At 41.8% G+C, this 19621-nt stretch overlaps 1 protein-coding gene across 1 annotated transcript in view; it reads right to left on the bottom strand.

Annotated features, from left to right (window-relative positions):
• Positions 1–19621, bottom strand: part of SOAT1 (sterol O-acyltransferase 1) — a 46087-nt gene that overhangs the window by 9642 nt on the left and 16824 nt on the right. The window contains exons 3-6 of the mRNA XM_037035037.1: positions 12376–12434; positions 3360–3508; positions 2176–2235; positions 444–551 (exon numbers count right to left, since the gene is read on the bottom strand). Coding sequence (XP_036890932.1) covers positions 444–551; positions 2176–2235; positions 3360–3508; positions 12376–12434 — 376 coding nt within the window. The remainder of the gene's footprint in view (positions 1–443; positions 552–2175; positions 2236–3359; positions 3509–12375; positions 12435–19621) is intronic.

Raw genomic sequence — 19621 nt, 5'->3', positions numbered from 1 at the left:
TAAAGCATACAATTCAGTGTATGATTACCACAGTCATTTTTTACAAAAAATGTTACAATTTGATTTTTGTATTAATAAGGATTATGTTTCTTAAATGTTAAATTCTAATAAGCTATTTATTTTTAGTACCAATCTGAAATGCATACCATAGTAGAAAAATTGATAAGTCATATATATATATATAAAATTCTCCCATTTAGGAAAATTGCCTAGAAACTACTAACTATATAGTCTCTTCAAATAGACCATTTTAAAAATAAAAGCAATGGAACTTCTAATTTCCTTCTTAATTATATTTTTTAAGAGAGAGGAACCTCAACCTCAAATCAGCTGCTCTGGAATTTTCTGCAGCAAATTTAACCCAATGACCCTCAAGCAAAACTTCAACACAGTGAAAACTCCCAGCACCCCATGAGTCAACCGGCCAGCCAGCCTCGTCTTACCGTCCTTCATCGATGTAATCTACCACAAGGGTGCTGAGGGCAAAGAGAATGAGGAGGGCAATGAACATGTGATATATTGTTCTGATGTGGTCCACCTCGAACAGCTCACTGTAAATGCAGTTCAAACAAACAAAATGAATAATCTGTTACTGATTTTCAAACAACATATAGTAAAGACTTTAAAATGGCCCAGAAGATCCTTAGTCCACCCTCCAAGAACCTCTCAAACAGCAACCACAGAACAGGAAATCTGAAGTGGAGACAGCAAATGGCACGACCGAGGCAACTTCACGGAAGCGCTCAGGACAGGGCTCTTTCCGACAAAGTGATAATGCTTCTTTTGCGTGTTCTTGAAAACCTACTAGAAGCCTCTGTTTTCTGAGGTAGGCAAAAGGCCATTCACTGAAAACAGGGAACACAGAAACCATTCATTTTAAATGCTAAAAAACTTTTTAAAAATCCTATTCTTACATTCCACTCCATATTTATTTCAAAGATGTTAAGTTTGCATTTATATTAATATTGATGATAATCAATTACCACCCTACAAGTCCATACAAATGCTTTTACTTTCTACCTTCTTTGATCTTTTCTTTAAAAAGATTTTATTTATTTATTTATTTTTAGAGAGAGGGGAAAGGAGGGAGAAAGAGAGGGAGGGAAACATCGACATATGGCTGTCTCTTGCATACCCCCAACCAAGAACCTTGCCAGCAACCCAAGCATGTGCCCTGACTGGGAATCGAACCAGCAATCCTTCTGTTCACAGGCTGGCACTCAATCCACTGAGCTACACCAGTCAGGGTTACACAACGCATTTTAAAAGAAAAGCACATTAATCACTTAAGAGTCACCAGCCAACTATTCAGGTGACCCACACTAATGCACATTAAATTACAGCAGTATTCCAATGGAATGAATGAATGAATGAATGATCTACTCATAGAACATTACAGAAGTATTAATTACATACTCAAAGTGCACCTTGCATTTTCAGTTCACAAATGATGTCGCCACAATTAATTTCCATTGCCTGATTTTTTAAATAAATCCACACGATAAGGGTTTAAAATAACTACTAAATCTGATAAAGTGATCAAATCTCTAAGCTGGCTAGCCAAAGAATAAATTAAAAAATTAATATATCAAGCCCTGGCAAGTGTGGCTCAGTTGGTTGGAGCATCGCTCCATAAACTAAAAGGCCACAGATTCAATTCCTGGTCAGGGCACACACCTGTGCTGCGGATTCTGTCCCGATTGAGGCGCATGTGAGAAGTAACAAATCGATGTTTCTCTCTCACACTGATGTTTCTCTCCCTCTTTCTCCCTCCCTTCACAGCTCCCCAAGCATGTCCTCCAGTGAGAATTAAAAAAAGTAAAATAAAAAAATCAATATACAAGAAGGCAGCAACACCGTAACGCTCTTGATGTGGTTTTACCCAATGGAAACCTTTGTTCTAGTGCTTTGGGTAGCCAGCTCTCTGCAGCACAACGTCAAGGAATTGACCAAAGGGCAGAGAACCATTCCGATTCCTAATGGTTCCTGTAAACTAGCTGCCGAGTCAGGAGATCAGAAAGAAAGAGCAAGAGACACAGTGAAGTATGGAAACAAGTGATTTCTATGAATACAGACAGAACAAAGTAAATATGCACAGATTAAGCAGTGATTCCAACAAAGAGTAGTGTTTTTTAATTCAAACTAATAATTAACAAAAGCACTAGAAGTACTTACTCTAAGAGGGATTTCCTTGAAACAAAAATCTTTCCATGTTCTGGAGGTGCTCTCAGATCTCTGGGAAGAGCAAAAATTAAAACAAAATCTAAGTACTTTCAGTGTTATAAGAAATTTAAACTTAAGAATGAGAGAAAGAATATCACCAACTACAGCAGGTAAAATTAATTAACTGCCTGTCCCAGGAGCCAGGCACTGGGATCAGCATTGCACGCATGTTACCTCATTTGCCCCCTCTGAACCGTGCGGACGAGGGCACAGGCCCACCTGGGGAGGGGCATGAGCTGTGAGGCATAGCTAACTAAGGGGCTTGAGTTCCTGACATCACACAGACACACACTCTTGCTTCTCCCCCTAAGGACACAGATGAGGCCTCTGGCCATACTTACTCCAGTTAACACAGTTACTGATCTGTCCTCAAAAATGCACTGGTATTTATGATACCCTCTGCAATGTCAAAGGTCTTGTGACAATCCCCAACAACCTCCTGTTCTTAAAGGCTGCCTCCAGCTCCTGAAATCTGTTAGCATCTAACATGGTCATGTTCTCTGGGGCCTTCTGCAGCACCACTGGCACTTCCGTTGACTGGGCCTGGTTAGAACTGTCTCCCAGGACAGGCGGGACGGGGACCACAGGAGCGGAAAACTACAGAGAGCACAGGATGGCAACTCAGCACACACCAGCCTTTGCCAGCCTTCCCTCCATGCTCTGGATGACTAACCAATGAGAAGGATACAGACTAATGCACTTTATTAACAAGGATTACAGAGAGTGCAACTGAGAAGCAGTGTAACGATGCGGTGAAGAGCAGGGACTCAGGGGCTCTGGGTTCAAATCCCCGCTGTGGAACGCTGGACAACACTGCACTGCTCTGTGCTTCAGTTTCCTCACCTGTAATCGGCAGGGAGTTACAGTGCCCACCTCACAGGGTCACTGTTCGGTTTAAATGAAAAGCACCAAAGTTCCACCAGAGTCTGAAGCATGCACATTTGTTATAATCCACATACTAAGATGAAGAAAGCCGCCCTTCCAGTGGTCAAATCATTTGCCCAGAGCCACACACAGCTAACAAGGGGCGCCAGGGTGCGGGCCCAGGCCCCCATACCGCCGTCCGCACCCTGACCACTGCACTCGCTGTAGAGGAGGCGGCGCCCGCATCGGAAGCAACTCGCAGGCACACTTACTTAGCTCTGTGGTTGTTCTTTCCCTCAAGGACAGAAAAGGTAGTGAGGGTGCATCCACCGCTGTCCAATGATGCTGATTTTTCAATGAGACTGGTCACAAAATCGTCAAAGTGAGTGCCCACTTCCTTCATAAAATATGGCTTTAACTCCTACAATTTTAAAACAAACATTAGAACTAACACATGCTTATGGGTTCTTAACATTTTTCTCAAGGGTTCTCTTAAAGAGAGCTGGATCAAAGAAATCCATTTTAGGTGAGTGCACAGGAGTAAGAGAAAAATGATTTGTCTCATTTAAAATGAGACAGAAATTGTAAGCATAAATCAAGATAATAAAGTAATCACCTACTAAAGGAACGACAAATAATAGACCAAACCAAAATGACAGAAATGACAGAGATGACGGTCTATTTTTTTCCTCTTCAAATTTTTATCCAGAAATCAACAGCAAGTAAAAATCAGTATGAGTATTGTTGTTCTAAGTCCCCTTTCTCCTCCAGCATCCCCTTCACCCAAGTACCCACTGTTTATATTTTAGATCATGTCATTTCTGTGTATTACCAATACTTACATAATGTTCCTTCCTATCTCCATAGCTGTATATTTGCCTAACCCTAAATATATTTTCATAATATAAAATTCTTAATTTTTAACATACAGTTTTGAAAATTTTATGAAGCAAAAACAAAATTTCTTCAGATTATAACAGGCTACCTACTGTGGGTGCTCAAATTATAAATGTTGCTATTTTTCAACTGGCAGGACTCATCTACATAAAAGAAAACAAAGTGTTACTTACTAATTCTTCAATGAGAAAACTCCTCTTTCCTTTAAGTAAATTACTTAGGCTAAACCTAAACTATCTGAAGTACCATTTTCTACGTTCTATTGTAAGAGTTTGACCATGACCTTTAAAAACAAAGCCAAAAAATATCAATGTACCTAATGATACTATATATGAGGCCTTTCAAACTACTGTCTCTCATAGTTCCCCAATGCCTTTTTGGGGCCAGTGAGAATACACCAAGGCCCCACCTTTCACCAGACAGCCGACAGAGATGGGAAATACAAGATGTGCACCAATAAATAATACACAGGAGTTTCGCAGCACAATACAACCATCGGTGACACTTAACACATAGCAGTTCAGCCAACAAAGATACAAGGAGATGATTGGAAATGGAGCTGAAACCTTGAAGAACAGGACTTAATTTTAAGTGAAAAGTGGCAGAAGGAGACAGTACGATAAAAAGCAGAGAGATAGCAAAGTAGAAGTCAAAACAGAAAATGTGAATGTTGTAGTCTGGTTTTAAGGACGGAATACAGAAGTATGTTCCCTGGAAGAAAAATGGTTCTTATAAAATTATTTTTTTCAAAAAGAAATAAAAGGATTTTTCCAGATTAAGGTTATCTAATAGTACTTTATTTTCATTCCTGTTGCTTGTTCCATTTCAATTGCATGTTTCCCTAACCAAAACCCAACTACCCCCAACCCCTGAAAAATGACATAGGAAAAAAGGGTTCTTTTCTCATTTAATCTCTAGATATGGACTGAGTAACACATAAAGGGCTTTTCCCTGCTACAAAAACGCCCAGTGGGGAAGTACACTGGAAGAGAAGGGAGAGAACATGTCTGTCCCACTGAGGGCTGGGCGCTGAAGACTGCTCTGGGCATGGGAGGCACCCCAAGGCTCACAGTCAAGTCCTCGTGCACCCGGGTTTACAGGACAGTAACACAGGCCAGGTGGTGTTATGAAAAGACATTGGGGGGTGGGGGCGGTATTTTTCATAGAGAGGGTAGGGCAAGCCTGAAGATGAGATGACAGTGACGATGCGTAGGGGTTAAGTGGGCAACAGTTGGTGGATCTCTGTGGCAAAGAACGAGAAGGGAGCAGCATGGATGTACAAAGCCCTGCGGCAGGAACCCCTTGGCATGGGCCGTAAGTAGCCACAAGCAGGACTACAGGGCTGAAGCAAGCGGGTGATAAGAAGGGAAAGAAAGAACAGGAGGTGGCAGGAGGGCATCTAACCACGTAAGGTCTTAACACTTCACCCCCCACTCCTACCCGTCAGCCCACTGACGCTTTACGCAACAGTGACCTCGGAGCCTGGAATCTGAGGACGTGGCCCAGGGAGGCCAGCCGCTTCTTCCAGCTGGACGCCTCGTACTCTGGAACCAGCGTCCTTCCCAACTTGAGTACTGGGTTAAGTAGACCAGAACCACAAAACAAACAGACAAACAAACAAAAAAACCCAAATAAATAGATAGAACATAATGAATGTTCTATAAATGTTCATATGTTCATATAGAACATAAGGAATGTTCTATAAATGTCACAAAAAGCTGCTAAAACCAGGCCCTAATCCACCTGGCTCAGGTTGAATACAGCAGCTCCTCATGGCACGAGGCCTGTGCCTTGTTGACAAGCTGCCCACAGCTGAGCCTGTGCCATACATGCCAAGGACGCACTTGGAACTCCTGCTCATGCGCTGAGAACACCTACAGCAATCTCCCTACCCCCGTCCTTCTTACTAACTGTACCCGCTCCTTGTCTCCTTCCTCCTGTTCCTTTCACTTCCCCTCCCACTCTAGGACGCCTACCTTTTCTTCCTTTACAGTCACCCCACAAACGAGAGTTTACCTTGTTATCCCGACTCACTGTCGGATCCCAAGGGGCACTGCCGTTCCCAGCCCCGGTGATGGGGAATAAGCTGCATGCAGCCTGCCCTCACAGAGCTCACTGTCTACCGACGAGGAAAGACCTAACTCATTAACTGTGCGGCGAATGCCACACAGAACAGCTGACAGTAACAGGAGAACCAAACGAGAGAGCAGAAGAATAAAAATCACAGGCATCTCAACAGCACGAGGACTCGAACAAGGGGGCGACAGATGTCTCCTTGGTAACTTTCTTCCACAACCTCCCTCCCCATCTCCGCTCCAACCTCTGATACGGCAGACAGTGCAGAACACTGCTTGGGTCTGCTGAGCTCAAAGGTCCCCATCCAAGTACTAATCCATGTCCTTTTTTCCTGCAGTGGAAGTTATAGGTGAGCAGTCCATAAACCCACACTTGACCTAGTACGATAATAAGAAAAAGGATGTTTTTAGTGCTAATAATAAAGAAGTAAAAGAAATAACGAGTTTTCAACCAGGCAGACCTGGGTTCAAATTCTGTCCCCACCACTTGCATGACCCGAGGCAAGCTATCCCATTCATCTGAGCAGTTACATCTGCATAGAATTGAGATGAATAACACCTAACTTGCTACACTGTTGTGTGAACTTTAAAAAAAGGCCCAAAACAACAACAACAACAAAAATGCTGCAAGACACACAGCACAGTTATCACTACAGCTATTTGTGGAGCTAGCCTCTATAATAGAAACAAAATAATGTACAATAAAATTGCAGTGGAAGTCAATTCTGTCATTCAGCGCCATTAATATTAAAAGGCAACTACTTAAATCCACCACATTCCTGTACACAGCATGACACTAGGTGCCTGACGCTCCCTGTTTAATGCCTTTCTTCTCTGAGGAATTCAGGCGCTGGCGGGGGACGAGGAAGGACGCTGCTGGGACACCTGGGCCCCCTCCCACAGATCCAAACACTGACGAAAACTGAGAGGGGAGATGGAGAAGACAACACGGGAAACGCTCCCTCTGCCCCCTTCTGAGTCCTTCTACAATATCCAACTGGCCCTGATGAGAAAGTCAAAATGTGATCACAGTAACTCCAAGCAATGTCTCATCTTTATCAGTAACCTGAAAAGGGGCGGAAAGTGACAGCTTTCCATTTGCTTATCTTCCCATTCTCATCTCGGTTCATTTCACCCAGCCCAAGGCAGATGGACAGAAGGACAAAAGAAAGACAGCAAGCAGTTACCTAGAAACTAGGAAAGCCAGTGCTTAGATAATCTATTGAACAGAATTATTATATTTTAGAACTCAAAGAAATCCCATTTTTAAAAATAAGTAGCCAAAATGGATAACTTCTCAGATTCTAAGAACGGGGAACCACCACCATGAAGCAAAGACCCTCTGGCTGGGGGACACAGAGTGAAGTCTCGCCTGGGGACCCACGATGAAGCCAGACACACAGGGTCTCGGGGGCAGATCGTGATGGACCTTTAAGTCATTTTAGTAAGTTTTCATTTTATCCTAAGGGCAACTGGGAACCTCCGTTTTAATAAACTCAAGGTTTATAAACATGTTCAAACTTGCCATTTAGAAAGATAAGTCTTCCAGAAAGGGTTCCAAGCAGAGGTTATTTTGGAATGAATCTTAAAATGAGAAAAGAGCAGGGTCATTCACAGATAGATAAAAACAAGCCCTTCAAAGGCACCAAGGCATGAAGAGACTGAAAAGCAGGCTGACAGGAACACACGGTGAGACCCAGACTGACTCCACAAGGTCGGACTGCCAGTCCATGAGTCACTCATTCTCTGAGTCACTGCCTGGCTTTGCACAGAGAACCCTCTAACCTTGTAGTGGCTCAGAGCCAGAAACCTGAACTTTTTGGGCAACATAGGTAACACAATGGAACGGGTGACAACACAGTGTGTGAGCTTGACACTAAACGGACTCCTCCAGAGAGGCCTCCCTCTGACAAATCACCCCGAAGACACTGTGTCTTACTCTTCCCCTTCAATGCACTTAAAACGATTCTGATTTCTATGTATCTCTATTTTTTGGTGTCTTAAAGTCTGCCTCCCTGACCTGACTTCAAACACCACGTCTGTTTGTTAATCACTGTATACCCAGCTCTCTGCAAAGCACCTGGAAAGACTGTGGGTGTTAAACATTATTTCCAAACAGCTTTTGAAACCAACCCCTGGCCCTTAAACCCCTATCCACACCACTGAGGGCTTATTTGGTGTCTTATAAAGCAGAAAGGAGTCATCTTAAAAAACCACCCAGCTCTGATTTCTTTCTAGAAGCTATAAAAGGAAAGGAACTAAAATCCACTTGTTTTTATTTTTTTGTAATGGCTAGTATTCATTGAATGGCTGCTATATGCTAGATGCTGTCTTGCGGGCTTTTATATATTAGTTTTAGTTTTCAAAGAACCTTTGAAGTAGGCAGTATAATTCCTCTTACCTACGGGAGATCCAGGCTTGAACAAGTCAAGTGAAGTGACCTGCCCAAGGTCACAGAACTTGTAAATTATACAACCAGGATCAGAATCCTGATCTAGGACCTCAGGAGTTCACATTACATTACACTGTTTTCCACTGTACTTTACCTGAAATATTTTCTACATAATTAGCACCATAAAGAGAAGAGCAAACCCCTCCCCCCAAAGTTAATGATATACATGTAGCCTAAAAATGGCAGGTTATCCCATAAAAGGTAAGGTATCATTTAGCTTAGTTCTTTTGCAAACATTTCATTTGAAAGAATCGATATAAAAGAGGTTTACAGTCCTAAATAGTGCATGGTAATCAGCTCTTCCATATTGAAAAGAAAAAATTTGTTTGGCAATAAGTCTTAAGCATAATTATTGCACAATCCTTAAGAGAGGAAGCCAAAGGTTCAAGATAAAGCAAAAACTAATGAGATTAGAGCTCTGAATTATATAAAATCCCTTTTTACTTAAAATAAAATTCATACTGGCTGTCTCCCAATTTAAATTAGACCACAACATCTTTATCAGTCTAATGAGTTGAAACACATTTATCTTAATCTACTTAGGTAGATTAACTACGCAAATAGTTTCCTATACTGCTTCTCACACATTTATCTTAATCTACTTAGGTAGATTAACTACGCAAATAGTTTCCTATACTGCTTCTCATCATCTTTACCTATCCCCTTCACTTCTTTATGAGCCACGGTTCAACACAGAAACCAGAAAGTCCTTATTCCCAGCAGTTAACAAATAAGTTGACTTTCTGGGCAGAAAATACTTCAACTTCTGTCTCTAGGAGTCTGCCAGTAAATCAAATAGACTGACACTATCCAAAAACGCTTTTAGAAGAGGTTACTAGAGTGAGTGACAAACCGTGAGAGGAAATCCTCATTTGCAGACAGGACGTCAGCATCTGACTCATTATAGTTTGCCCATTTAACAGTTGGGCAACAGCATTTTTAAGAAGTAGAAATAGGAATGTTTCATCCTTTAAATTTTCACATTATACCTAACATTTCCTCTATAAAACTCTGCACATTAATAAAAGTTCTACAAATAGTGGTAAGAAAGACACGCCCTCCTCTCTCCTCTCCACTGCCCCTTTTCTCTGGAAACGGTGTGAGCCCTGCCCTTCCCACAAACGCCCAGTTCTCCTGCTCAGAACCTGACACTCCAACCAGCTGGGGCAGGGTGGATGGAGGCCTCGTTTACTGAAGGATCCAGAACTATCTCAACTCCTGCTCCTGAAGTCCTTTCCCTTTCCAAAGTCTGAGTGCCCAGCTTCTCCCCGGACTCTGAGACACAGTAATATCAAATATGCTTAAATAAGACAAAGTGAGTTTCTGTTATCTGCAACCAAAAGAAAAAACTGAAACAACCTAATGTTCAAACAGAGCTGATGGACCTATGAACGTAAGTTGGTTGGGACTTAATCATGTGAAATGACTCCCCGGACTGTTCCAAGGTCTTTTAAAGTCTCCTTACAACACAGTTCTAAGGATTTCACAAGGTCATGGCGCAGGGTTACACAACATCCTGTGACCCCACTGGCACCAGGGCTTTCGCTAACTCAGTACTTGAAACAGTTTCATGAAAGCATTTAGACCCGGAGTGACCTTCAGAGATTCAAGGAGTTTAACCCACTGCTCTCAGCCCAGGAAGGGCACCACCTCTCTGCCTGCTCTTCCCCGGGGACTGAAGAGCCTGCTTGCTGCCGGACCACCTGCCTCACAGCTCTGCGTGCGTGGGGCTCCTCTATCCACACACTGAAGTTCTCAGTTCTCTGGAGGCTGCCAGATTTAGCAAGTAAAAGTACAAGCACGCCCAGTGAAATATAATGAACAACCACCAACCTTTTCAGTCTGCCTCGAACACCCACGAAGACTAAAAAGCTGTTTATTGCTTATCTGAACTCACATGTAAGCGAGGCACACTGTCTTTCACCTAACAACTCCTGTCCTGTGGAGCTGAAGGGCACCTGGGAGACAGCGGGGCCAGTATTCTCACTTTAGAGATTAAGGGGAAACTGTCCAGTGAAGATGAGTGACAAGCGGGCCACCAGGAGAACCAATCGCGATTAGAGCGCCGACTTCCAACCCGTGTGAGGCAGCAACTTTTAAGGCACACAATTCCTGACTGTTTGGTCAGGGGTACCAGCCCCCTTTCCCTTAGATCGTCGAATAAAAAAATGACAACAGTCAACACAACAATAGCCACCCGATAGGAATAAATCAAAATTGCACCTTTTTTGTCAGATAATAAGCAAAAATATGCATTTTCGGCGTGCCATAGATTTTTAGTAATTGGTTTATGTGCGCCGTGAGATGAAAAGGCTGAAAGCCACTGACTGGATCAGGGGTTTGGAACTTCCAGTCCCACCCTGCACCTCCAGCAAAACCCAGGAGGCTCCTGGTTAGTTCTGTGCATTCCAGAAACACATGCTTCCGCCCACCGGGCCCCAGGCTGCCTGCCTGGGGACAGATCCTCCTTCGCTCCGGCCCTCTCCCCGGGTATCTCTTCATCTGGCTGTGGCTCTCATCCTTTGTAACAAATCGGTTATCTAGTGAGTAAACAGGTTTTCCCGAGTTCTGCGAGCCATTCTGGCAAATTCATCAGCTCCAAGGAGTCTGATTTAGAGCCAGTGGGTCAGATGTACAGATGACTATCTGAACTGGTGACTAGCACTGAGCTGGAGGGGGGACCTCCGATCTGCAGCCAGAGGTCAGAAGCACAAGTAACCTAGGCTTGCTTCGAGGTTACCTGGAAGGGGAAGGCAATCTTGTGGGACTAGCCCTTTTTTACCTGCAGAATCGGATTTTTATCTCCAGGTGGACAGATCAGAATTCAGTTGAATTCCTGGGACGGGCACCCTTGCTGGCACCTGAGAATCACTTGTTGGTGTGGAGGAAACCCACATCCTCATGTTAAATTTGGGTCCAAGAGCCCCATTCTAATAGGATGCTGAAAATATCTAAACTTGTTATTTCAAATAAATGCATTTGTGCATGCATGCACATACAACTAAAGTAACAGATAAAAACAGGGCTGCCCTGGCTGGTATAGCTCAGTGGATTGAGCGAGGGCCTGCGAACCAAAGGATCGTGGTTCGATTCCCAGTCAGGGCACATGCCTGGGTTGCAGGCCAATTCCCAGCAGGGGACTCATGAGAGACAACCATACATTAATATTTCTCTCCTTCTTTCCTTCCCTCTCTCTCTAAAGATAAGAAAATAAAATCTTTAAAAAAACAGGGCTATTTCATCTACAACATTGGATATGTAGAGATTCACATTGGCCAATAAATTCCGGAAGTAATATTCTCAGGAAAAAATGGAGGCTGCCTCGGATGTGAAGTCAACTTACGCTCAAGCACAGAGAGTGCTTGAGAGATTATAAATTTTTAAAAATAGCTCGTGTCCGCCAGCATTTCCTGGGGGCGCTGCTCAATTCTGACTTGCAGAGCTGTTCGCCTGGCCTGAAATGGCCCCACGCTGTTGTTTCTGAGTTGATATTTCTTCTACCTCCCTAACACATTGTTTCTAGATTCAGATTCCACTGGAAGCCTATTATTTCTATGACCCTTGCTACTTTCACAAAGCACTTAGACATTCGTACAGAAATTCAACTCTAATATGGCTCACTAAAGCCAAGTTTCGCCGGTAAAAGTCAGGAAAGTGACAGTGATGGATGGGACAGCAGAGCAAGGGCCACCTGGTCCTTAGGAAGAGCGACAAGGTGGCAGACCTTATGTTCCACAGCAGGACAATGTCAGCTCACAAGGAGGGCAAGTAATTATCTGAGCAATTCTGCACTAAAAAGGTACCAAACATAACTCTTCACCCCGACACTCTACATTTCTGTTTCTGGAAGAGGGAGCTACTTACCTCCGCCTCTGCTGTCAACTGTTTCTTCTTTGCTATCAACTGCTTTATGTCCACCCTGCCTAAGGGAAAAAAATGTAACTGTTAGGCCGACAGAGACACAGCCACCTAGCAGCACTGTGTAAACCATGAAGTTGAAAGACAAACAGGCAAAAACAGATGGCTGTGAAAACTACAGTACACCCACAAAAGCCGACAGCTCTTAAAAATAAAGCATGGGTAATATACATAGAAAGACATTTATACAAACAATGCTAAGTAGAAAAAACAAGACTTCTATATAGGTACACACAGTAATTACAACTGTATTGGTCATATGATATGATAAGACACAATTCTGAGAGCATGGGAAATTAGATTCTCTGAATGGATCCTGCAACGGTGACTAACAAAACCCACAAGCAATATTAAAGAAATAGATAATTTGGACTGTAAAATTTTTAGAAAGACATTTTTTTGCTGCAAAGAAACAGGGCATCATCAAAAAAAATAAAAAGCTACAGAATCAGGAAAAAACATTTGCAAATCTGATAAGGAACTCATATCCTCACTATATAAAGAACTCTTATACCTCAATATAAAAAGGCAAATATCCAATGTAAATATGGGCAAAGTATCTGAACATACATTTTTCCGAAAAAGATATTCAAATAGCCAATACCACGTGACAAGATGCTCGGTATCACAGGTCATCAGGGAAAAGCAAATCAAAACCACAGTGCAACACCGCTTCCTACTCACCAGGATAGCTAGAATCAAACACACATAACAAGTGTTGACCATTGTGCATATTAAAATCACGGAATGTTGTGTGTCACTTGTATCAATAAAGCTGGGGGGGGGCTTGTACATGCATATTGGCCAGATATGGAGAAATTAAAACCCTCCTACATTGCTGGTGGGAATATAAAATAATGTAGTGCTTTGAAAAACAGTCTGGAAGTTCTTCAAAAGGTTAATATCGATACACTTCTCATCTTCACTTTCTCACTAGCAATTCATTCCCAACCTGTTTCTGCGGCTCTTCTCTTTCCGGGGCCACTATGGAATTTGAATTTCTAAATCCTCATCCTCGTTAAAACCGCTACAAATTTCAACATTTATTAACTATTTATCATGTGCCACCTCATTTACTCTTTGTAACAACCCAGCAGATAAGCAAGCGAGTTGGTTTCATTTCTACTTTAAAAATGAAAAGACTAAGTCTCGCTCACAATCACATGCCCAGTGAGCAACTGAGCACTTGAAGGAAAACTAGGTGCCTTCTGGTGCCTAGTCATGCAACATCCATCAAAAAAAAAAAAGTTTAAAAATTGAAACAATCAAGGCCACTTACAGTGGCTAAATTCCTAAAGATGACTAAGGAGTACTAAGCAGTGACTAATAACCATCTTTTCATTTCAGTTCTTTTAAGAAACATATTCTTTGTCTCCCCGCAGCAAGTACAGAATTAACTCATGGTTGTCACTACCAGGTTTTTACTGCCTAGAAGCTCAAACTCATCTTAAATTCCTGACCATTTTCTTTAAAAACACCCAGTGCCTTAGAAGGCCCTCCCAGCCTTGTCCCGCCCTCCACAGATACCAGCAATCTATAAGTCACGCGGAAGCCACCTCTGTTGTTCAGAGGGTGATCAGATATAGAAGGAGGCCTCGAAGGAGTCAATAGCTATCAATCTTTAAAACAAAAAGGGAGCTAACACAGTATAATCCACTATCACCTTCCACTGCTCCACCGACCCCAGAAAACCTCCCAAAATTCTCAGCTAATCCCATCTGCATAACCATAAGGAAGCGGAATCTGAACCAGAAACAATGGTCAGTATACAAGTACTCATGCAGAAAAGCAGATTTAATAGATAATGGTGAAATGACTGCCTGGCCATTTTGGAAAATTATAAAATTAAATTCCCAACTCACTCAAAACAAATTTCAGATGAGTCAACTATTTGAATCTAAAAATCCATTAAGTAAAAAATTAGTTTTCCCTTTTCATTATCTTGGATGATTTCTAAGCATGACAGGATATCTCAAAGCAATAATATATGTGACTAGATAAAAAGTAAATGTGGCAAGGCACACCATAAACAAAGTCAAAAGACAACCAGTTAAAAATACATGATAGTCAAATGATTAATTTCCTTCATATAGAAGAGCTCTTTAAAGAAAAATAAAAGAAAAATAGCTCCAGATAGGGAACAAAAGCGGGGAAAGAATATGAACAGGGCTTTTAAAGAAAAAAATACAAAGTCAATAAATATATTAAAAAGTTCACTACCTCGATTCGCGAGAATAAAATTTATGCTATGTGTTTTTCCCCATCAAATTGCAAGTTAAAAAAGACTGGTAAAACATACTGGCAAGAGTATGGGGTAACGATATAGATGGGAATGTAAAGTGGTATTAACATTTCAAAAAGTAAAATTAGTATTATCTAGCCTTGGCTGGTGTGGCTCAATGGACTGAGTACCGGCCCGAAAACCAAAGGGTCACTGGTTCAATTCCCGGTCAGGGCACATGCCTGGGTTGCTCACCAGGTCCCCAGTAGGAGGTGCATGAGAGGCAACTATACATTGCTATTTCTGTCCCTCTTTCTCCCTCCCTTCCCCTGTCTAAAAATAAATAAAGAAATCTTTTTAAAAATTAGTAGTATCTAAATTTTAAATGCAACAACTCTTTGACCCAACAACTTCACTTTAAAAAATGTACCCTACAAGTACCCTAGCAGAAGTAAGCAATGGTACTGTTTCAAAGGTGTTCTCTACAGCACTGTTGTGACACTGAAACTCTGGAAACAACCTAAATGCCCATCAGTGAGGGATGAGTTAAATAAACTACCAAGCACTGAGCAACAGAAACACTACACAGATCCTTCTACAAGAATGACACTTATATATACACACATACTGAATGAAAAAGATGTCTAAGATTTTCTAAGTTTGGAAAAGGAAATTGCAGAAAATATCCCAAACATAATCCCATATATGGAGGGGGGAATAACTCTGATTACTTAAAGGAAATTATTACTTTATGACTTTCTACAGTGTTTGCATTTTAAAATAAATATATAGTATTTTGAATTTAAAAATTTATAAGCATATTCAACAATTTGTTTTTTAATGGAACCAAAATATCTTGTATTTCTTGAATGAGGACTAAGCAGAAGAGGAAATAACCCCATTTAGCACGAGGACAATAGACTGAGATTTTAAAGGGGTATCATGAGTAATCTACAAAAACAATAAATGGAAATACCAATCACAATTGGTCTGTAACTTTTTTAAATTCTCAATCTCCTTTCTTAAAAATCCTTACCCAAGGATATGTTTATGGATTTTAGAGAGAGAGGAACAGGGAGAGAGAAACACTGATTCGAGAAATTGTCAGTTGCTTCCGGTTCACACCCAACCAGGGATCAAAACCCCAACCTTCTGGAGTCGGGGACAACACTCCAACCAACTGAGCCACCTGGCCAGGGCTGGTCTATAACCTTTTAAAGACTATAAACAGATTTTAATTTTATAATTAAAATAACCCCAGGAACTCTATTACTCAAGCAGAGTTAACTTTGGTTTATTTTTCTCTTACCACAACACCTGAATCAACTGTGTGGGTTGCCCACACCATATGCAACAAGAGAATTAGCCTTAGTACCATTGAACTTTTACAACATCCTGTGATCTTATTTTAAAATTAAGAGGTAATTTCTGGTAGAAATAGTAAAAGATTTCACGTAGATCCTAACTCTTAGTTGACTTATTTCACAGCAGATGACTGTGAAGCTACCTTAGGATCTGGGACGGAAGAGCTGCCGGCACCACCAATGAGAAGGTAAAATAATACCTAATGAACCTAGTGCTATATACATTGTAAACAGTGCTTTTGCATTTGCTCTCCTCTGTTTCGCAAGAAGAAATCTAAGCACTGACAGCTCTAAGTCACCCGCATGGGTACGCAGTCACTCAATCACTACATACTCGGTGAGACTTTAGGCCCTATCTTCTGACTCCCTCCTGGCCCATACAATTTTGTCTTCCTATCCACGCAAACAAAACCCAAATCCACTGTACTTCTTTCTCCCCAGCAATCCTCTCTAAAAGCAACTCAACACCACACACACACTCTCCAAAGGCCAGACTCAAAGTCTCCTCCTCTGCGACTCTTCCTTCCATTCTACAGCAAGGTACCCCACCCTGTTGGCCTCCTGTTCCATTCAGTTCCTGTAATTCGCTTACCTTTAACTACTGTTTGTAACACAGAACTGTCTTCTGTGTGAGTGTCTCACTTACCTGAACTGCTGGCAAAGCGGGTACACACACTGCCACACAGATCAAAGGTGCTTACCAACCGGGGGTTAAACGGTCGTCTGGGAGGTGGCGACCAGACCTCGATCAGACCTCAACCTCGGGTGCGCGCGCTGCATGCAACGGCGTAATTAAATGACAGCTAAGGCCAATTCTTACTCTAAGAGCTTAGAATTCCAAGACTTAACTTCTTAAAAAATATTTTATTAATTTATTTCTAGAGAGAGGAGAACAGAGGGAGAAAGAGGAGGAGAGAAACACGAATGTATGAATGTCTCTCAGGCACCCCTACCTGGGACCTGGCCCGCAACCCAGGCATGTACCCTGACTGGGAATCGAACCGTGATCCTCTGGTTCTCAGGCCCGTGCTCAATCCACTGAGCTACACCAGCCAGAGCTCCAAGATTTAACTTTTTTTCTTAAATATTTTGTTTATTTATTTTTAGAGAGAGGGGAAGGGAAGGAGAAAGAGTGGGAGAGAAACATTGATGTGTGGTTGCCTCTCATGTGTCCCCTACTGGGGACCTGGCCTGCAACCCAGGCATGTGCCCTGACTGGGAATCGAACCAGCGACCCTTTGCTTCACAGGCCCATGCTCAAACCACTGAGCTACACCAGCCAGGGCCCAAGATTTAACTTTTGATAAAGTTATTAAAACTAGACTCCAGAATGCTCTTGGTAAAACAAGGAAAATCAGATTAGAAAATTCAAGCTCTTACCTCAAACATTTTACCTACACATATTTCTTGCAACTACACCTTAAAAACTGTCACAGAGTGGACTGCATAGTATTTTCCCCATTAGAACATTGTTACAACTTATGGTATGGTCCTGACCCAGGGCTGGGCAACAAGAAAGTATCTCATTAGAAGCAAAACCTTAGAGACCGCCTTTTCTTTCAAAACAGTCAGCTCATGCCTCGTGCTCCATCATTTGAAACTGAATGCACCTTTTATGCCTGGGCAAAATTGTATGGGTAATTTTTAGCAATTCTCCTAAAAGGCAAATTTGCCTGAAATACATTACACCCAAGAAAAAAGTAATCACTGACAATATTTTCTCGGCCCTCTTAGAATCTGAAACCTTTTCAGGCTGATTTCTTAGCATCATTCTTTTTCTTTAAAAAGTTTAACAAGCTGTCGAAGACAGTATTAGCTAATATCTTGCATTTCTTTTAACTAATCTTCCTATAAACACTAATATTCCATCTCACCCTTTTGACCTTAAAGCTATGAAAAGTACTAACTAATACTCAATCACTTTATTTCTGCTGGTAATTACGTTATCTCTCATTGTACAAAGCACGTGAGACTTTTCATCTCTCAAAACACCAGTTTACTCAAAAGGCCACGTCATCCACGACTGAGAACACAGTGTGACAAACAGGGACTGCCTTATTGCCACCAGGAGTGCCGTGTTCCCACGGGGAGTCTGAGGATCTCCACCCAGACAGCCTTACCGGTGTGCTAAAAACGACCTCTAGGAATGTATCCAAGGAAAAACCACAAACACTTGAACTCTTGCTTATCTTCATTTTCTAAAACAAACATGCTTTGCTTTCATCCGAAGGAGGAAAAGGCCAGCTTCACCATCAGATGCACACACTGGACACAGGGGCATGATTACAGAATAACAATGATATTACTCTCTCTCACATTTTGCCAAAGTTTTCAAAATCTGCTACAAAAGCCATGTTGCTCTCTATGTTCAGATATTTTTATATACACACACACATATGCACACACGGAAATTAAGTAGAACTGCAGTATATTAACTGAGTTAACTCTTGTAAAACACTTAAAACAGTGCTTGGCATATGATAAACCTGTTAGTGGTTGTTATTATTACTATACTAATCAATTTGCTATCAAATGAACAAAGTGGCAAAATGAAAGGTAGTCAAGAATAAGCCTAACCAGTAAATCAGAGAACTTCCTTGGTGTCTACAAAAAGCCACAGAAAACTGCCATCTGCAGGTAGCATGATCACGTACACGGAAACTACTACAAAACACATGCAAAAAACTGCTGGACCTAAAAAGCAAGTTCAACAATTTGTTTGCATGATACAGCCTCAATACACAAAAACCAACTGCATTTCTGTACAGTAGAAACAATGAGAAAGTGCAAGTAAGAAAACAATTCCATGTACAATAGCGTCAAAAGGAACAAAATAATTAGAAATAAATTCAACAAAAAAGTGTAAAACTTACAGTTTGAAAACTGTAAAACATTGTTGAAAAAAATTAAGATCTGAATAAACCAAAAATCACCCCATGTCCATGGACTGACAGGTTCAGTACTATTAGGATGCTGTATTAGTTTCTTGGGGCTGCTGTAACAAACTGCCCAAACTTGGTGGCTTAAAACAACAATTTATTCCCTTACAGTTATGGAGGCTGAGCTGAGATCAAGGTATCACAGCAAGGCCACACTCCCTCTGGAGGCTCCGAGGAGAATCCGGGTCCTTGCTCTTCAGCTCTGAGAGCTGCCGGCATCCTCTGACCTGTGGCCACGTCACACCAGTCCTCAAGGCCAGTCTCTACAAATCTCTCAGCTCCATCTCCGCATTGCAGTCTTCTCTGTGTGTGGTCGAATCTCTCTGCCTCCTACTGATAGGCGACTGCATTCAGAGGCCACATGAATATTCAAGAAAACCTTACTTCAAGATGTCCAACTTAATTATACCAACAAAAACTCCCCGCAACACACACCCCTCTCTTTGTCCCCTCTTCTTGCCATATAAAGAAGCATTCACAGGTTCCAAGTTTTAGGACCTTCTAGGAGAGGGGACATTCTTCAGCCTACTACCAATGGCCATGATCCTGACACTGCTGTGGGATATCCATATGCAAAAGACTGAAGTTGAACCCTTATCTTTTACCAAATGCAAAAATTAACTAAAAATGGATTCCTGACCCAACTATAAGAGCCAAAACTATAACAC

This window comes from Sturnira hondurensis, unplaced genomic scaffold, assembly GCF_014824575.4.
Source record: "Sturnira hondurensis isolate 20B ecotype Veracruz unplaced genomic scaffold, ASM1482457v3 Scaffold0022215, whole genome shotgun sequence".
Taxonomy (NCBI): domain Eukaryota; kingdom Metazoa; phylum Chordata; class Mammalia; order Chiroptera; family Phyllostomidae; genus Sturnira; species Sturnira hondurensis.
This window is presented reverse-complemented; position numbering and strand designations above follow the sequence as displayed.